This window comes from Umbelopsis ramanniana, assembly GCF_025399195.1.
Source record: "Umbelopsis ramanniana AG unplaced genomic scaffold K450scaffold_15, whole genome shotgun sequence".
Classification (NCBI taxonomy): domain Eukaryota; kingdom Fungi; phylum Mucoromycota; class Umbelopsidomycetes; order Umbelopsidales; family Umbelopsidaceae; genus Umbelopsis; species Umbelopsis ramanniana.
This window is the reverse complement of record NW_026252101.1, coordinates 391861-406739: the sequence shown is the minus strand read 5'-3', so window position 1 is coordinate 406739 and position 14879 is coordinate 391861. Positions and strand designations below refer to the sequence as shown.

General features: G+C 45.5%; 3 protein-coding genes across 3 annotated transcripts; all 3 read right to left on the bottom strand.

Annotated features, from left to right (window-relative positions):
• Nucleotides 1-899: 899 nt before the first annotated feature.
• Nucleotides 900-2417, bottom strand: K450DRAFT_233179 (uncharacterized protein). The gene is made up of 3 exons (XM_051587710.1): nt 1589-2417; nt 1452-1526; nt 900-1345 (listed from the first exon to the last, which is right to left on the bottom strand). Exons 1-3 carry the CDS (start codon nt 2405-2407, stop codon nt 1133-1135), a joined length of 1107 nt encoding a protein of 368 aa, XP_051446460.1. The 5' UTR covers nt 2408-2417; the 3' UTR covers nt 900-1132.
• A 72-nt stretch (nt 2418-2489) lies between these two features.
• Nucleotides 2490-9274, bottom strand: K450DRAFT_233176 (uncharacterized protein). The gene is made up of 12 exons (XM_051587709.1): nt 9244-9274; nt 9005-9182; nt 8790-8937; nt 8576-8722; nt 7939-8510; nt 7708-7856; nt 7492-7636; nt 7178-7423; nt 6927-7115; nt 3080-6842; nt 2644-3015; nt 2490-2580 (listed from the first exon to the last, which is right to left on the bottom strand). The coding sequence occupies exons 1-12, from the start codon at nt 9249-9251 to the stop codon at nt 2567-2569; spliced, it is 5931 nt and encodes a 1976-aa protein (XP_051446459.1). The 5' UTR covers nt 9252-9274; the 3' UTR covers nt 2490-2566.
• A 356-nt stretch (nt 9275-9630) lies between these two features.
• Nucleotides 9631-14176, bottom strand: K450DRAFT_233170 (uncharacterized protein). Its single transcript, XM_051587708.1, has 5 exons — nt 14109-14176; nt 14006-14038; nt 13818-13939; nt 13622-13745; nt 9631-13539 (listed from the first exon to the last, which is right to left on the bottom strand). Exons 1-5 carry the CDS (start codon nt 14158-14160, stop codon nt 9695-9697), a joined length of 4176 nt encoding a protein of 1391 aa, XP_051446458.1. The 5' UTR covers nt 14161-14176; the 3' UTR covers nt 9631-9694.
• Between the last annotated feature and the right edge of the window lie 703 nt (nt 14177-14879).

The following is a 14879-nucleotide window of genomic DNA, read 5'->3' as shown; positions in this document are numbered from 1 at the left end:
ACATGTGAATCAGCATGGTCATTCCGACCCATGAGGATAAAGCGACGTCACTCAAGCACAAAAACCGTGACTCGTAAAGGATTACCATATATGGCAATCGTCGTTTCTAGGCGCAAGGAAAAGTCTACATGTTAAAGTCGTAGCAACTGAGATGAAAAGAGCAGGGAGAGAAAGAAAGGGAGAAAAGAGAGAGGGCAAGAAATGCAGTCTTATCCATAGCTTAGCGACATAAACTTTACTTTAGCATTTCAAATTAAGCTGGCGCCTGGTGTCACTTTATATCGAGGGGGTGGGGAAAGGAATTGATGCACCGTACGTCTGATGTTCAACTTTCGAGACCTTGTTTCCATTCATTGTCTGTTATATAAACCCATGAGCCAGCTCTCTTGTGCGGCTATATGTAACTTAGTTCAATGCGAGTCAATAAACATTTATTTTTTTATATACTGTATATTCGTTTCACTAGAGTTAATACAACAAGGCGGTTATTTGGGGGTTACAGAGAGCGGAATCATGACTGATCATCAAGATGTAGTACTATGCTGGAGGGGTATTTCGAAGATTTCTTATGACGCTATTAGTGTGCTGTCGGTTTGTTTGTTTTCTCTCAAGCTTCCTTGCCACGGATCCGACTCGACTTCTTTGCAAGCCAGAGTCTTGCGATGAACTTTCTTGAGTTTCGTCATCCTCATCCTCTTCATCGCTTTCAGGAGCTTCATAAGACCAACGACCAAAAACCGAGCGAGATGTGACGGCACGAAGCAGGCGCCTCTGACCGTCTAGTAAATGTCTAGTAGCCTCTACACAATCGCATTCCGCACCACGCGCGTAACCGCAGACAGGTTGTTGCGTGCCCAAGAAAATAACGGGAGGAGTTCGTTCAAGGTTGTATGTTTGCTTGACTTTCGGGATCAACGTTCCGACAATAAGCATCTTTTGTGCCGTCGTTTGTTGGAGGTGGGCTATGGAATGGTCGAATCTTGTAAATACAAATACAACATTATCCCACCAAGTTTTCGGTTGCATATCATCCATCATGCCAACAAATTCTTCCACAATCTTGAAGAAGACATCCCTGTCATTCAAAAAAGTTAATACGTCATTTGGTTGCTGCTTGCATATATACCTGTACTTACGCACTAGCTCCCAGTTGAAAGGTCAGCATAAAAGCATCGATGCCAAATCGTTTTCCTATACTGACGATGTACTCTTTGATCAGCACTTTCCAACGTGGATCCTGTCGATTAGGATCAGCAAATCCCGGTGTGTCCGCTACAGTGACAAGGTTCCTCTTCTTATCAACCTTCCAGATGGCAGTTCGTTCAGTGACAGCGTCGGTAACAGGCTAGTTTTGAAACAAATAAAGATTGAATTAGAACGCTATGGAAAACATGCCAACACAAAGAATTGTGTGTACGGTAAAAATAGTCAACGAGAGATAAGCAACATACCTGAACACTATTGGAAGCCCTAAATTCATTATATCCGATAATACTATTCAGCAAGGACGATTTGCCATGACCAGTCTAATTGAAAGCAAGTTCATTAAGAGTCCTTTGTGAATCACTCTCCGTTACCATCTACTCACTCTGCCGATGGGTATCATAATAAAATGGGATGGATTTTGTCTTCCACTATCCGGAGTTTGCTGAGGGGTTAAGACGGTTGTTCCAAGTCCTGGAGATGCATTGCTAAATGTGCCAGTAGAAGGCGTCGGAGAGGGAGCCTCTTCTCCTTGACCGGACGAAGGCCGTGCCTGAGCGAATGTATTTGAGGATGGCGAAGAGGTTCCTGGCGAGTTTGTGTAATATTCGCTCATACGAGGTTGGGGTATAGGTGGTGATTCCATTCTTCTGAGCGGACTGACCGTTTCGATGTCTATGTTGCTGGGTCTTCTTTCAGTAGAGCTGGTGACAGTGGCATTTTGAAGCTGCAACATGATAGATTCCTCCAATGACGCCTGCGTAGAGAGTTCAGATAGATTATTTCTGTTATCATTATGTGAATTCAATATCAGTGGAAGTGGGCGTGAAAAGGAGTGTCTCTCGGGGGTATGCGCTTCCAGTATCCGGGATTGAGACTCTCCCAGTTCGGTGGGTGAAGGCCGTGGCTCATAGACTCTCGAGCTGGTTGAGGAGGCTTGGTAATCAGTCGAATGTTGTGGGGTATGATTTTGAGTAGGATTGTAGCCAAAGTATTCTTGGGTGGTGGCTGGCTGTCGTGGTGTGTTGTTGGACCATTGTCTTTGGAATGGGTGATTCTGATAGTGAGATGAGCGGTCTGGGTATTCGGAGACCAAAGTACGCTCTGGTATACGGTCAGCCAGTCTATCTACACCCCATTCTGAATGAGGTTGAGCGATGGAATTGGAAGGGCTGGCATAGTGCGGGTATTGAGTGTAGGACATTTGCCACCAAGAGAGCAGCAAAACCCTGTGCCTTCTTTTCTAATCATTTTAAAATTCAGCGCAACTGAATGAGGCTGAGGCATGACACGGCCTTACAAAATAGGAATACTCTTTGGAATTTATTACATAGCATTCAAACAAGCTCATGGATTGATTCCTTTAGTATGGGATACCTGCGAACATCCAAAGGTTAGAGACACTATCTTTATAATTGGTTGGTATGGGACACAACTTACCATTGGTGAGTTTCTGGAAATAATCATAAAGTACGGTGCGCTGGTTCTCGAAAGAATCCTTGATTCTCAAGCTCATAAAGTCGGCAGCAGCACGCTCAGTCTTTTCAAGCTGGAAGCGTGAACGAAGACGTTTGATAGTCTCGCCTCTGAAGCATGGCAAACCAGATTGCAGCATGAGCGATACCAAGTGGCAGATTTCGTCAGCATAAGGTCTTGATGCGAGATAAGCCTTTAGTACAAGTTCAGAGAACTGCTTGAACTGTTGCACCTCTGAGCCACCTCCCATAACTTGAACCATTTCTGCAGTGAGTTTGAAAGGGGAACTTTCGAATGTAATGCCACCGGGGGCAATATCGAAGATGAAACCAAAGTCTGTGATAACAAAATAAAATGTCAGATATCGTGTGGAGAACATGATACTGTATTAAATGCTTACCGATATGAACAATATGGCCATCTTCGTCCAGCATAATATTACCATTGTGTCTGTCCTTGATCTGGAGCAAGTACGAGATCACTGAATAGGCAGCAACACTTTGGACAAAGTTAATGCGAGCTTGCTGGAATTCAATAGAGTCTTCGCCACCGTATTTGGCCACGAAGTAGTCATACATGCTATTCACTTTCTCTCTTCCAAGTTGATCACGAGAGATGGAGCGAGGAATGACATCGATCATACCGCAACCTGGAGCAGTGGCAACAACCCGGTAAGGGAAGACATAAAGATCAAGACCAACGCTGGTAAAGATGTTTTTGAAGACAGCAATCAACTGTAGAGCAAGAACATCTTGACGACAGTCATCTCCCACCTTGAAGATAGCACCCTGCCAAACCTGAATCGTCTGCTTATCCTCGTCTTCTGAACTAGAAAGTGATCCGTTGTCCGCCACCAGCGTTTTCTTAGGTCCAACTTCCTCCACGTCCTTTTCAAGCTTGAAAGTGGCCATGAAAGGAGCCTTGGCGTGCGACTGGAGAGGACGGCCGGAAGTTCGGTTGATATCAATGACTCTTCCTTCGGGGTTACTGGGCAAGTAGACACCGACATCCACCTTGATCTTAGCCATTTCTTCGTCCAAGCGCTTCTTTTGCATGGGTTTCTTCTCGTTCTGACCATACTTGATGTACTCCTTGAGATATCCAGAAATGGCAGTGACTTCTCCAAAGAATTTGAACTCTCTCTGGTAGAAAGCCTTGTCCTCGCCAGTGAACGACTCCACCAAATTATGAATGATCCTTTCCAAGGTCGGCTTGAGGCTGTCGGGTTTCAGACATTCCTTGTCAGCATCCACAAAGAAGTTGGCTTTCATGTTCCAAATAATCTGATGCGCGAACAGTTGCGATACAGATCCAGCTTCCATGATATATCTCTCAATGTAGCCCAAGTCATCGGATCGAAGAGCTTGCACAACCTGAGGAACATAAAAGAACACAGTGTCGACTGGATAATATTCCAAAGCGCGCATGGCATATTGAAGAACCAAAGGATGATTGCTATACGCAGGTGAGAAGTAGCTAGTGGCGGTGATGGGAGCTACAGGACTCCAGTATTGCAAATGTCTAAGGTTAAGACGCGTATTGGGGGCCAGTTTATCGCCGAGTAAGATGACAAGGGCCTCAGCATCATCGACTGCTTCCAATGTGTTGTTAGCAATGACATTTCGGAGTTCACTTTCAATCACAGGATTCTTGAATCGGACAGGCATCTGGACAGCAAGACGTGGATCAATCTCCCAAGCCAAACGAACAGTGTCCTTCCACAATTCATCCACAAGCATCGATTTCTCCACGGTGTTGATGAAGCTACCCGAATTGCCGTGGCCAGGGGTATTCAATGGATTGGACCATACAGACATTCTGTTCAGTTCACTTTCCAAAAAGAGCATGAGCAATTTCTTGCACTGAGCATTATGTTTGACGACATCATCCTTGGTCTTGCCTGACAAAAAGCTGTAGAGGCCAGAACCAATGGAGTTGTTGGAAGACTTTAACAACGAACTTGTCACCATTCGGTTCAAGTTGGGTTTATCGTTGGCGATGGCATTGTAGAAGTTGAGCACAACCTTATATTCTGCAAGAGCGGAGGTCTTGCGAGAACCATAATGCCATCTTGCAGGCATGGTGAACCAGTTGAAGGCGGTTTGATAAAGGAGATGTCTGAACTTGTATTCCTGAAGGGCCTCCATACGGTTACCTTGAAGCATCCTCACCGCCAAAACCAAAAGTTGGAAACGACCCATGCGAGACAATGGATGAGTGCTCAACAGATGGAAGTTTTGCATAGACTCCTGAATGAGTCGAATGAACATATTCACAAGCTGCTTGTTGCGATGCGAGATGGCATGGAAGCGACTAGACAAGAAGTAAATCCATGTCATATGAGGAGCAAATAAGTAATTGGCCACCTTGCAATTCTTTTGACGAATAGCCTTGTCCGAAGGTGTGTAGGTCATCCTGCTGACAAAAGGATTTTGGCAATTGAGTACAGGAGAAAAGAGACCTCTTCTGTGTCGCTGGCACCAATTCCACATCGACAGCATCTCGACCATCAACAGGGTTTCGAAATCGGGTCGTTCAACCACAATCCAATCCCACACAGCTGTACCGATATGCATACTGTCGGGACTGAAAATTTGCACAGGAATACGGACAATGTTGCGAATGATGTCGGCATCAAGCTTGGGTAGAGTGATGAGCAGACCAGCAGCACGATACAATGCATGGTGCAAATAACCGATGGCTACAGGTTTGTTGTTCTTGACTTCTTGCAATATATCAGTCAAGATCTTGTTGACAACAGGTGTTTGATCCATGAGTACCTCGCGGCGAACAAGAGAACTGTCACCGTGTTGCATATTGACACCTCTGTTGATAGCACCAAAGTGAGCCAATCCGGTCATTTCGCCACGATAATGTCTTCTGGAGGTGAATGCATCAACAAACTCGGAAGCATTGTCCACGATGGTATGAGTGACTTGAGGGGCATATTGAATGACAGGTTGTGCAGATGAGGCGGCTCTTCCAGCCTCAAGAGCCAAAGAACGACCCATATGGACAGTATCTGTAGGCATATCAGCTTGTAGAGGATCAAACTCAGCAAGGTAGTTCTGTAAAAGACCATTGACTTCCAGAGGGGCTCTCTCAACCGCCATACGAAGCCATTTTCTGCCGAAATCCGTGAATCGCGTACAGATGTCTCTTCGGTACGAATGCGAATCGCCAAGAGTGATAGTGACATCAGCCTTGATGGATGTGAACCTGTAGACGGGACAGTACTCGTCACGATATTCTGCTTCGCAAGACAACCACAAGAGTTGCACAAGCTCAAGCAACAAACATATGAGGCTCTTGTCAGTAAAGATTTGAGGGAAAGCAGCAACGATACGGTCCGAAATCTTGATGGCGGAATGATGAACCTTGGCAAGCCGGTGGCAGCAGAGCTTGAGTAAGATATGGAGTTGCGCTCGGACGGCATCATCATTGCAAGAAACAACCGCCTTGGTGTAATTTTCAGAAATGAAGGTGCCAGACACGACTTCAACAACATGCTCCAAGCAAGAGGCCAAGGAGCTACTATTGACACCCTGGTTCATGAAGTAACGCAGCATGAAACTGCAGTCACCACTCTTGTTACGCATGAGCTCAATGTGATAAACGGCGAGGATAAACACAGTTTGAGCGAATGAAAAGGACTTGATTTCGGCACTACGCTTGGGTAGATAGTTGATGAGCGATTGACGCATCTTGGAAAGATCACGATCAGATATGTGGCCGCTGCGAAGTACAGAGTTGTACTCCAAGTCACTCTCCAAATAATTGGTTGCACTCTCCATCACCAATACTGGAGTCTTGGAGGCAATGATAATCAACGAGCGGTACCATTCTGGAATAGAAATGGCATCGTCTGTGAATCCGTGGAGAACAAGATGGAACCAAGTATTGCGGAATAAAGCCACTGTGTTCTCGACAGGAGTCTCATGAGGTCGGAAATCGGTATGTGCCAAAAGAGCTGCCAAGACTGGAAGAAGTGAACCAAGCTCGGTAGGAAGGCTAAGTTTGATCCCTTTCTTTTCCTTTGCGGAGATTGGCTCAATGCTGTTAGCCTTCTCAACAAACAAGGCGAGCAAGTTTGTGAGGTACAGCGAATAGAACTCGGGTCGTTCATGAAGTCGTCTAGCAAGATCGAGTTGTGCAGCAATTACCTACCAGAAAGAAATTAGGTATGAGCCGAGTGATCCCTTTGACTCTGGACTGCTCCGCGCATAAACAAAATAACGTTAACTTACAGCATCCGCAATCATCTTGCTCTCACGACGTTCGGTATTGAGGCTGGCAAACAAGTTGATGATATCCATGAAGACTCCGCGCGAACTACTTACGGCCAGACCAGGGAATTGCTGAATCAAAGCAGCCGCAGTGTTCTCAGTGAGAGATTTACGGCGAAGAATCAACATGGAAAATGCCTGTCCAGAAATCTACAAGAACCACTGTATGTCAATAGCTGCTTCAAATTAGACATGCTGTGTAGGTAACATACCGAATCGTCTTCAAGGTGCTTGGCAATACCAATGATGCCAGATAACGCACTGACGCAAATCTGCTCCCTCTCACTATCCGTTAATCCAGATACTTCCAAAGCTGCTCCATTGGGGAAAAGAGAGGAGGCTCCTGATGCAGCTCCATTAGCAGCTGGGTAGGATTCTCTGTTGTTGCGCGTAATCTCGTTCAAAAGAGCATACAAAGTGGAGGTTGCTGTTTGTGTCATCTCACCCTCGGGCTTGGCCTACGTTGAAAGCAAATGAATTATGAGTCACCGCTGGGAATTGGATGTACCGAGCCAGTATTGCTTACCTTCACGGATCGAGCCAATGCTTTAATAGTGTGCTCACGAATATCAGCATTCATGGTAGAAGTTATATCTGCAGCGCGAGCCTTGATAGGAGCCGTCAGATATCGACAAAGCAAAGTGATAACGTGGTCGGTAAGATGGTTAAAGCTATTAGGTTGATTGGGTTTAGAAGTGGATTTCAACTGGATTATCTCATTATCATCAAACTGAGAGCTTACTTGACAGCGAGGATAGTAGCAACATCCAAAGCAGCCTCAATGACTGACTGAGTCGTAATCACGGATGGATGGAACAAACAGTCAGAGATATGGTCCATCAAGATGTCATCGACTTCATGAAGGTAAACTGAAGCCAAAACGGCCACATGCTATATGATAAGAGAATATTGGATGGTTTAGTAAACTTTCGCTCAAGAACACACAAAGCCTAAATGCTCCACCCATCCTTACCAGACTAGAAGCCATGATTCCTGCCATATAAGCCTCAGAAGATGATGCTTTGATCTCGGATGATGTCGAGTTATCGAGCTCCTTCACATCCTCATAATATCCCAAACTCATAACATAAACGCCTCTCATTGCCTTCGACAATTGTTGGTCCTTCTCGGATGCATCAGCTGAAGAGGGTCGCATGATCTTTGAGGCACTATCGGCCAAGATATTACAAGTGTCGGTAAAATTTAAAGCTTTCTGACCCTTTGTAGGCTCTTGGCCTGTCACCATTCGTCCTGTCACGTTGCGCAAAATGACGAGCAAGTCATAAATCAAACGATTGTTGCTAAGTGGTTGTTTATCATCCCAGTACTTCTTTGCAATCTCCCGACAATAGTCATCCGATTGTCGTTCAGAAATACAAGTATCAATCGCATAACGAACGTGGTCCAGTGTCTCGTTTTGGATAAGCGGTTGAGTGTTTTGAATGATGTGGAGGAGCTGATTTTGTCTATACAAGTATGGTGATTCCTGCAGAGCCTTGGAAAGACCAGCGAGGGAAGGCAACAGAAAGCCAACGGTATACTCGACTTTGAACGAAATTTGAGTTATTACACTCTTTCTCGTCCTTTATCACCATGAAACTCATACGTACCATTTCTGGATTCCAAACCTCGGAGTAGAACTTCGGCATACTCCCAAAGTGCGGCATTGATGCTCTCATATTCATCGGTAAGCTTGTATCCGATTTCAAGAAGTGTCTGAACAAGGACATACGTAAGCGACTCTTGAGGTAGGGGACCTAAAGGAGCATGTTAATACGCAGGACCCACATATTCAAGTTGTGTTTAAACATGCACATAACGTACCCTTAGCTTTTACAATGTGCTCCCACTCATACGCCGGTAGATGGCGCAAATATGAGATAAGGGTTGGCAAAGTTTCACGCTGTATCTCTGGAGAAGCTGCAGAGGCAAACTTGGCAAGACTCTTGATACCCTGCTGACCGCGGTATGTCTAGCAGACAAAAGGCGCAATAAGTATAACAATAAGCACTGAGCTACAATGATTGGATGCAACTTACAACAACAATGGCTGAATTGCCATTCTGTTTTCTCAATGTCTGGTCGAGATTATCAGAGGTGAGAGGAGTGCATTTCTGCTTTAACCTTGCAAGTTCGTCATTGGTGGTTTTTGCTCTGGAGTCCGCTAGCGTTTCGGCTAGCTTGGACAAGATGCGAGCGTGCAAGTCAAAGTCCAGGCTACGATGGATGACTGTGTTTAGTTCAATGGAGCTCGCTGTGTTTCTGTCTCTGTAAGTACCTGTTCATAACTCTGACTTCGACTGGAAGACAACTGTTAAGATTTAGCAGAAGCGTCTGGGGTTTTACTTTTTTTGTGTTCCCGATATTGCACGTGCAGAACACTTCTTGTCATTTGAAAAGTCCCAAATTTGGTGTCGAACCATACTTCTTCAAGCTCTGCGAAACTCCCACCAATCGCTAAATAGATCAAATACTAATTGAAAAAGTGGTACATTTGCGTTAAGGATATGCTGTGTCGGTATACCTGACTTGCAGCATATCGGTTCGGCCGGCCGAAGCATTCAAGATTTGACCGCGGCTAGTAAGCTGTAGCCTAAGACACTTTGTACTCATTCTTTTACATTGGTTACAATCCCTTTCCTAAGCAGCGAATGTGCGAAACAGATGACAACTTGTAATGATCAGAAGATGAATTTATTGTGAGAAGTTAAATATAAATTTTTAGCATCCTAAAAATCTAGCAAGAAATTGGTGGCCTTTTCAAGGTCATTATCATAACGGCGCAAGGCATCGACGGCTTGTTCACGCGAGAAGCCCATGTTGAGTAACTCTTGAAGACCCTGTGGTTCAGAAAGCTGTGGCGATCGCACAGAAGATGGTGTCACTGCAGTTGCGGGATTACTATTAGTATTCTGGACGACAGGTTTGGAAGATGGTTCTGCAGATGGTGGAGCGATGTTCTCTTGAGCTGGTGTAGCTTGTGGGACAGATGGTGAACTGGAACCAGGGGATTCAATTGAAGATGCTTCAAGGGCTGGAGCAAAGGCAGAAAAGCCAGAGTGAAGATATTGGGTATTCTGAGCAGCATCTGACAAGGAAGCAGGCTTTGGAGTGTCTACATTGAATGGAGACTCCATGTCAGTCTGATGTGCTGACGAACCGAAGGCTGAATCAAATGCATTATTGTCAAAACTAAAACTGTCGGCAAAGGCAGCAGCATCCGTTGGATTGTCCTTTGTTGCCGTAGGTGCGGGCAATGAAGCCTTTTGAGAAGGCTGTTCGAAGGTAGGGTTGAAATCTTCTTCAAAAGATGCATCAAAAGGAGCCTCAAAGTCATTAGCTGAGCTTCCTGGAATGACCCTGGCTTCAGACATGCTTCCAGAAAACGCTGACTCAAAGTCATCGAAGGGAGACTGCTCTTGTTCCATGGAGACCGTCATACCTTCCGAAACAAAAGACGACGTAGACGAAACTGGATCAATGACCTCGAAATCATGGTCAGGCTTATCCTCGGGAGTAGCACTAGATTCAGGAACAGGCTCTTCATTCAATGTAGGTTGTGCAATGGTTAGAGTTAAATCAGGATCTTCATGTTCAACATGGGATGCTGCTGGGTTATTGGCCAAGGCGACTTCCTCGTGCGGGGACTCATCCTTGACTACTGCAGAGCTTTCCTCAAATGCATTATCTACAGATTGATCTTCTTCTTTTGATTCCTCGTTGTTGGTGGTGTGCTCCACAGAAGTAGTCTCCGGTGCAACCTCCGTTGATGCAGAATCTGCAGGTGTTACTTCTACAGGCTGGCTCAATGCTACTGGAGCCTGTTGTTCATCTTCCGTTGCTTCAGTGTTATTGTCAACTTTAACAGTGCTTGCAGTATCGGTAGACGGGGCGGACAGAGACTCAGTGGTGGGTGCGATCTCTTCCTCCATAGGAATAGAATCTTCTATAGCAGGTGCTTGCTCTTCTGTCACAGGCTGCTCCATCTCTGGCTGTCCTTTCTCTTCAGCAATCTCTTCTTGCTGTGGTTCCACCTCTGGTTGTCCTTTCTCTTCAGCGATCTCTTCTTGCTGTGATTCCACCTCTTCTGGGACAACAGGGACTGATGGCTCTGCATTTTCTGGGACGGGCTCGCCTTGTTGCTCAGGAACATCTGTTGGCTGCAACTCTAAATGTTCACTCTTCTGATCCTCTATGATAGGTTCTGAAGGCTGATCGGAAACTACTTGCTGATCCTCCTTGCTAGGCTCAATCGATGGTTGCTCTAGCGAAGATACTTGAGCAGCAGCAGTAGGTACAGCAGTTTCCATCGCTGGAGTCTCCTCTTCTTCCTCCACTTCATCTTCCTCTTCCTCGGTACTTTCAGAGTCAGTAGTTGATTCTGATGGAGAATCTGATTCGGTATCATCTGCCTCGCTCTCTTCGTATTGTTCCGCTTGAGTAGCAGAATCAACAGGTACATCGGATGTAGTAGAAGGTTCTTGTGCACTAGCAATCTCTTCAACAGCAGGAGTCTCTTGAGGAGCTTCCTTCTTTGAATCATCTGCTTTGTCGGTCATAAGGAAATGAGTAGAAGTTGGTGTTGCGAAATCATCATCAAAGCCACTGGAAAATGCTTGCTGCTGTTCAGGGAATGAGGTAAAGGGGGAAGTTGGCTGGTCCCCAAACACTTCGTCAAAATCGGACGGAACTGTGCTTTCCTTAGCAGCTTCAAAGGTACGGGTGAAATCATCAAACGGATCGCTGTTACTGAAGTCGTCATGTGAGCCTTTCTCCATAGCTAATCCTGCGGCGGCAGCACCGGTGGCTACTGCTGAAACACCAGCAATCGTTGAAAGATCTGACTTGCTCTTACTTCTGGCGACTGGAGGAGGCGCAGGTGGCTTCTTACCAGACAATGAAGCAGAGTTTCGCTTCTCCTCTTGTACAGACTGATGATATCTACTGGAAGGAGGTGGTGGAGGCGGTGCAGCTTTGGTGCGCTGAGTTGGACTAGACACAAGTCGACGAGCGGTAGATCCAGGGGAATTAGAGTCGGTAGGAGAAGACGGTAGTTGAGGAAGTTTGGGAGATTCTAGGATAGAGTCTGAGACTTCTTCTATTGGAACTCCAGACTTTGCTTTATCCAGAGCGGTTTCAAGCTTTGCTACATCCGCATCAGCAGCCGAGGCTTGTTTGCGAGTGATATCAAGCATCATACGATCCTTCTTGATAAATGCACCAAGTTTTTCCAATTCTCGTCGCAACTGGTTGCTCTGCTCTTGTTTAGCAAAGATGCCTTTCTTCAATCGACTTGATTCTGATCGATTATTTTCAAGCTCTGTACTAATCTCTTGTTTCTGCGACTGGTAACCTTCCAGTACTTCAGTAATCTGCTTGGCATCTTCCTGTACTTTGCGTAACTCTTCGCGCTCAACTTCCAACTGCTCCTTTAGTTTCGTGATACTAGCTTTTGCGTCTGTTTCAGAGGTACGCAAGTTGTTCAAACGCTCTGTAAGTTCAGCTTGCTCCTTTTGCACTGACTTGAGTTGGTCATCTAAAGAAGTGCGCTCTGCATTTAGTCCTGCTTGCTGCTCTTCACCAAGTTTAACATTTTGTCGCAATGTTTCCAATTCCGAATTCGCCTTTGCTACCGTACTTCGGGTTTCAAATTGCTGGAAGTGGTCTCCATCATCAATTAATGATTGATCGGTTGATGGTGGTGACTGAACGAACACGGGGGCTTCAGAAACTGGCACGCCGCTGGCTGGGGTCTGGTTTAACAAGCTGGAAGGAAGTATGGTGGGGAGTGCATCGCCTTTCAGTCGCTTGTGGATAAGGTACATGGCAATGGCAAACTCTTCTTTGGATAACCTTCCTCTTTCGTGTCTGTCAGCCAAATCCCAAATATGCGCAAGGTCAGCGTCGGGCAGACGAGAATTTTGGAAAAATTCTACTGCATCCCCGCCTTGTATGTAGCCATGTTTTCCTACATCAATCTTGTCGAAAAAGGTATCATACTTTTTTCTGTCCTCCGGGCTAATAATCCACTTATTGCTGTTGGGTGGTAGAGAAGGAGACATGGTGTTGGCTCTAGAAATCATAGGAGAGAACGCTGAAGATGATCCAGTGAATTGTCTTGCAACAGATTGTATAGGCGATGCAGCCAATTGAGGCGGACCAGCGCTATGTCTAGGTGCGGGTGCTGCGATATGAGCAATTTGAGGGGATGGACTAGCTGATGCTGGCCTTCCAGCAGCGGCCGCATATACATTAGAAGGAAGTGTAGATGGTAGATCCTTCTTTCCTTCCATACATCTTGCTACATAATACATAGCAATGACAAATTCGGTTTGGTTCAAAGTACCGGATCGTCTGCTATCTGCCAGAGTCCAAATCTGCGCTAAAGTATCAACAGGTAGTTGTGACCGAGAAAACACACGCCTGGCCTTTTCAGAATCAAGAATTCCATTCTCTGGGCGTGAAGCATGGAAGATGCGAATAAACTTTTCTCTTTCGGCGGGCTGAATGATCGGTTTACCGGCATCTGGTACCGCACTAATTGATACTCCGTCGAAGACCGGTACTTTCACGTCTATCGATATAAAAGCGTAAGAGAGTGTGCCAAGACCTCCATGCCCATTCGAAGCATCAGATTAATAGGAAGAAGTACTCACTTGTTGCGATTATTGGCTTGGAAGGCTCCTTTCCTTGCTGCTGACAAGCAATTAATTTCAAAGCGACATAGAAGGCATGATTATCAAGTTGTCCAGCGTTTGCTTCGTCTGCTATATCCCATATCTAGCGATTCAAGCATTAGCACATTTTTATCCTTCGCCAAGAGAACAGTACACCAACAAAGCAAAGTAGTACCTCCGACAAAACGGCTGGAGAGAGACCAGACTTGGCAAAGAATTCAATGGCTTCGGCGCCAGACACAATCCCGGTGCCAGACTTGTTGGCAATTTTAAAAAGCTTGGGGTAGTCAACTTGTTCTATTGAACAATTAGCGTTAGGCATTTGCTACGGTACAAAGTTCTAGAAGGGGGTGGGGGCAATACCTTCCGGCGACAGCTTCGCTTGTACGTTGGCATCTGTAGCAGAGTTCAATAGGGAGTAAGGACCAGTTAGCGGTTATAGCAAACATAAAGTAATGGCCATTACCTCCTGCTTCATTCAATGGCATTGTAGAATAGCGCTGCAAATTGGCGGCCATTACCCCAAATAACAGCACAAAGTTATGAAGTGCAACACAGCGGACGGTTTCAAATTGCTTCGATATCATCATCGAAGCAATGGATCACGTGACTTTCCAGTTGGCCAGTGTAATATGAGTGAGTGCATGGGGCCTCGTCGGGGAAGACAATCAAGCGGTCGATCTCAGTTTAACCAGGTCATCGTCTTCAAAGCTTTCGCTTCAAAGAATGTATTTTTCAAATCATCTGGTGAACAAGCATTTCGTACAATGCGTCTCGCCTTTAAATATTAAGGTTACAGAGGTTTCACCACTTCTGTTTTTGTAGTGAGATCACGAAGGCAGTGTGCACGCGGGGTCAAAAGCCTAGTGTAACACAGTCTGGAGTGCGCTCGTGGACGCCACTTGAATTTTTTTGTTCATGTATAAAAATCAAAGACCTTTGAGAATTCTAACCGCCAGAGACTTTCTTTCGCAAAATGTCATATCAAGATTTAGTATCCGAAGCTCTGCCCGAGCTCAACATTCTCTTGAATGAGATAGAAGCAAAATCACAGAACGAGCGGTCATACCATGAACGAAACTTGAAGGCAGACTTGATTCGCCTCGAAGAACTTCCCTCGCTGGAAAGACAAGTTAGGGAGCATGAGAACAGAATGTAAGATAGCAACAGAATTTTGGAAATACAGCGTTTTATTACGAAGGAGACTAACTAGCTACTAGCAAGGTACTGGAAGATG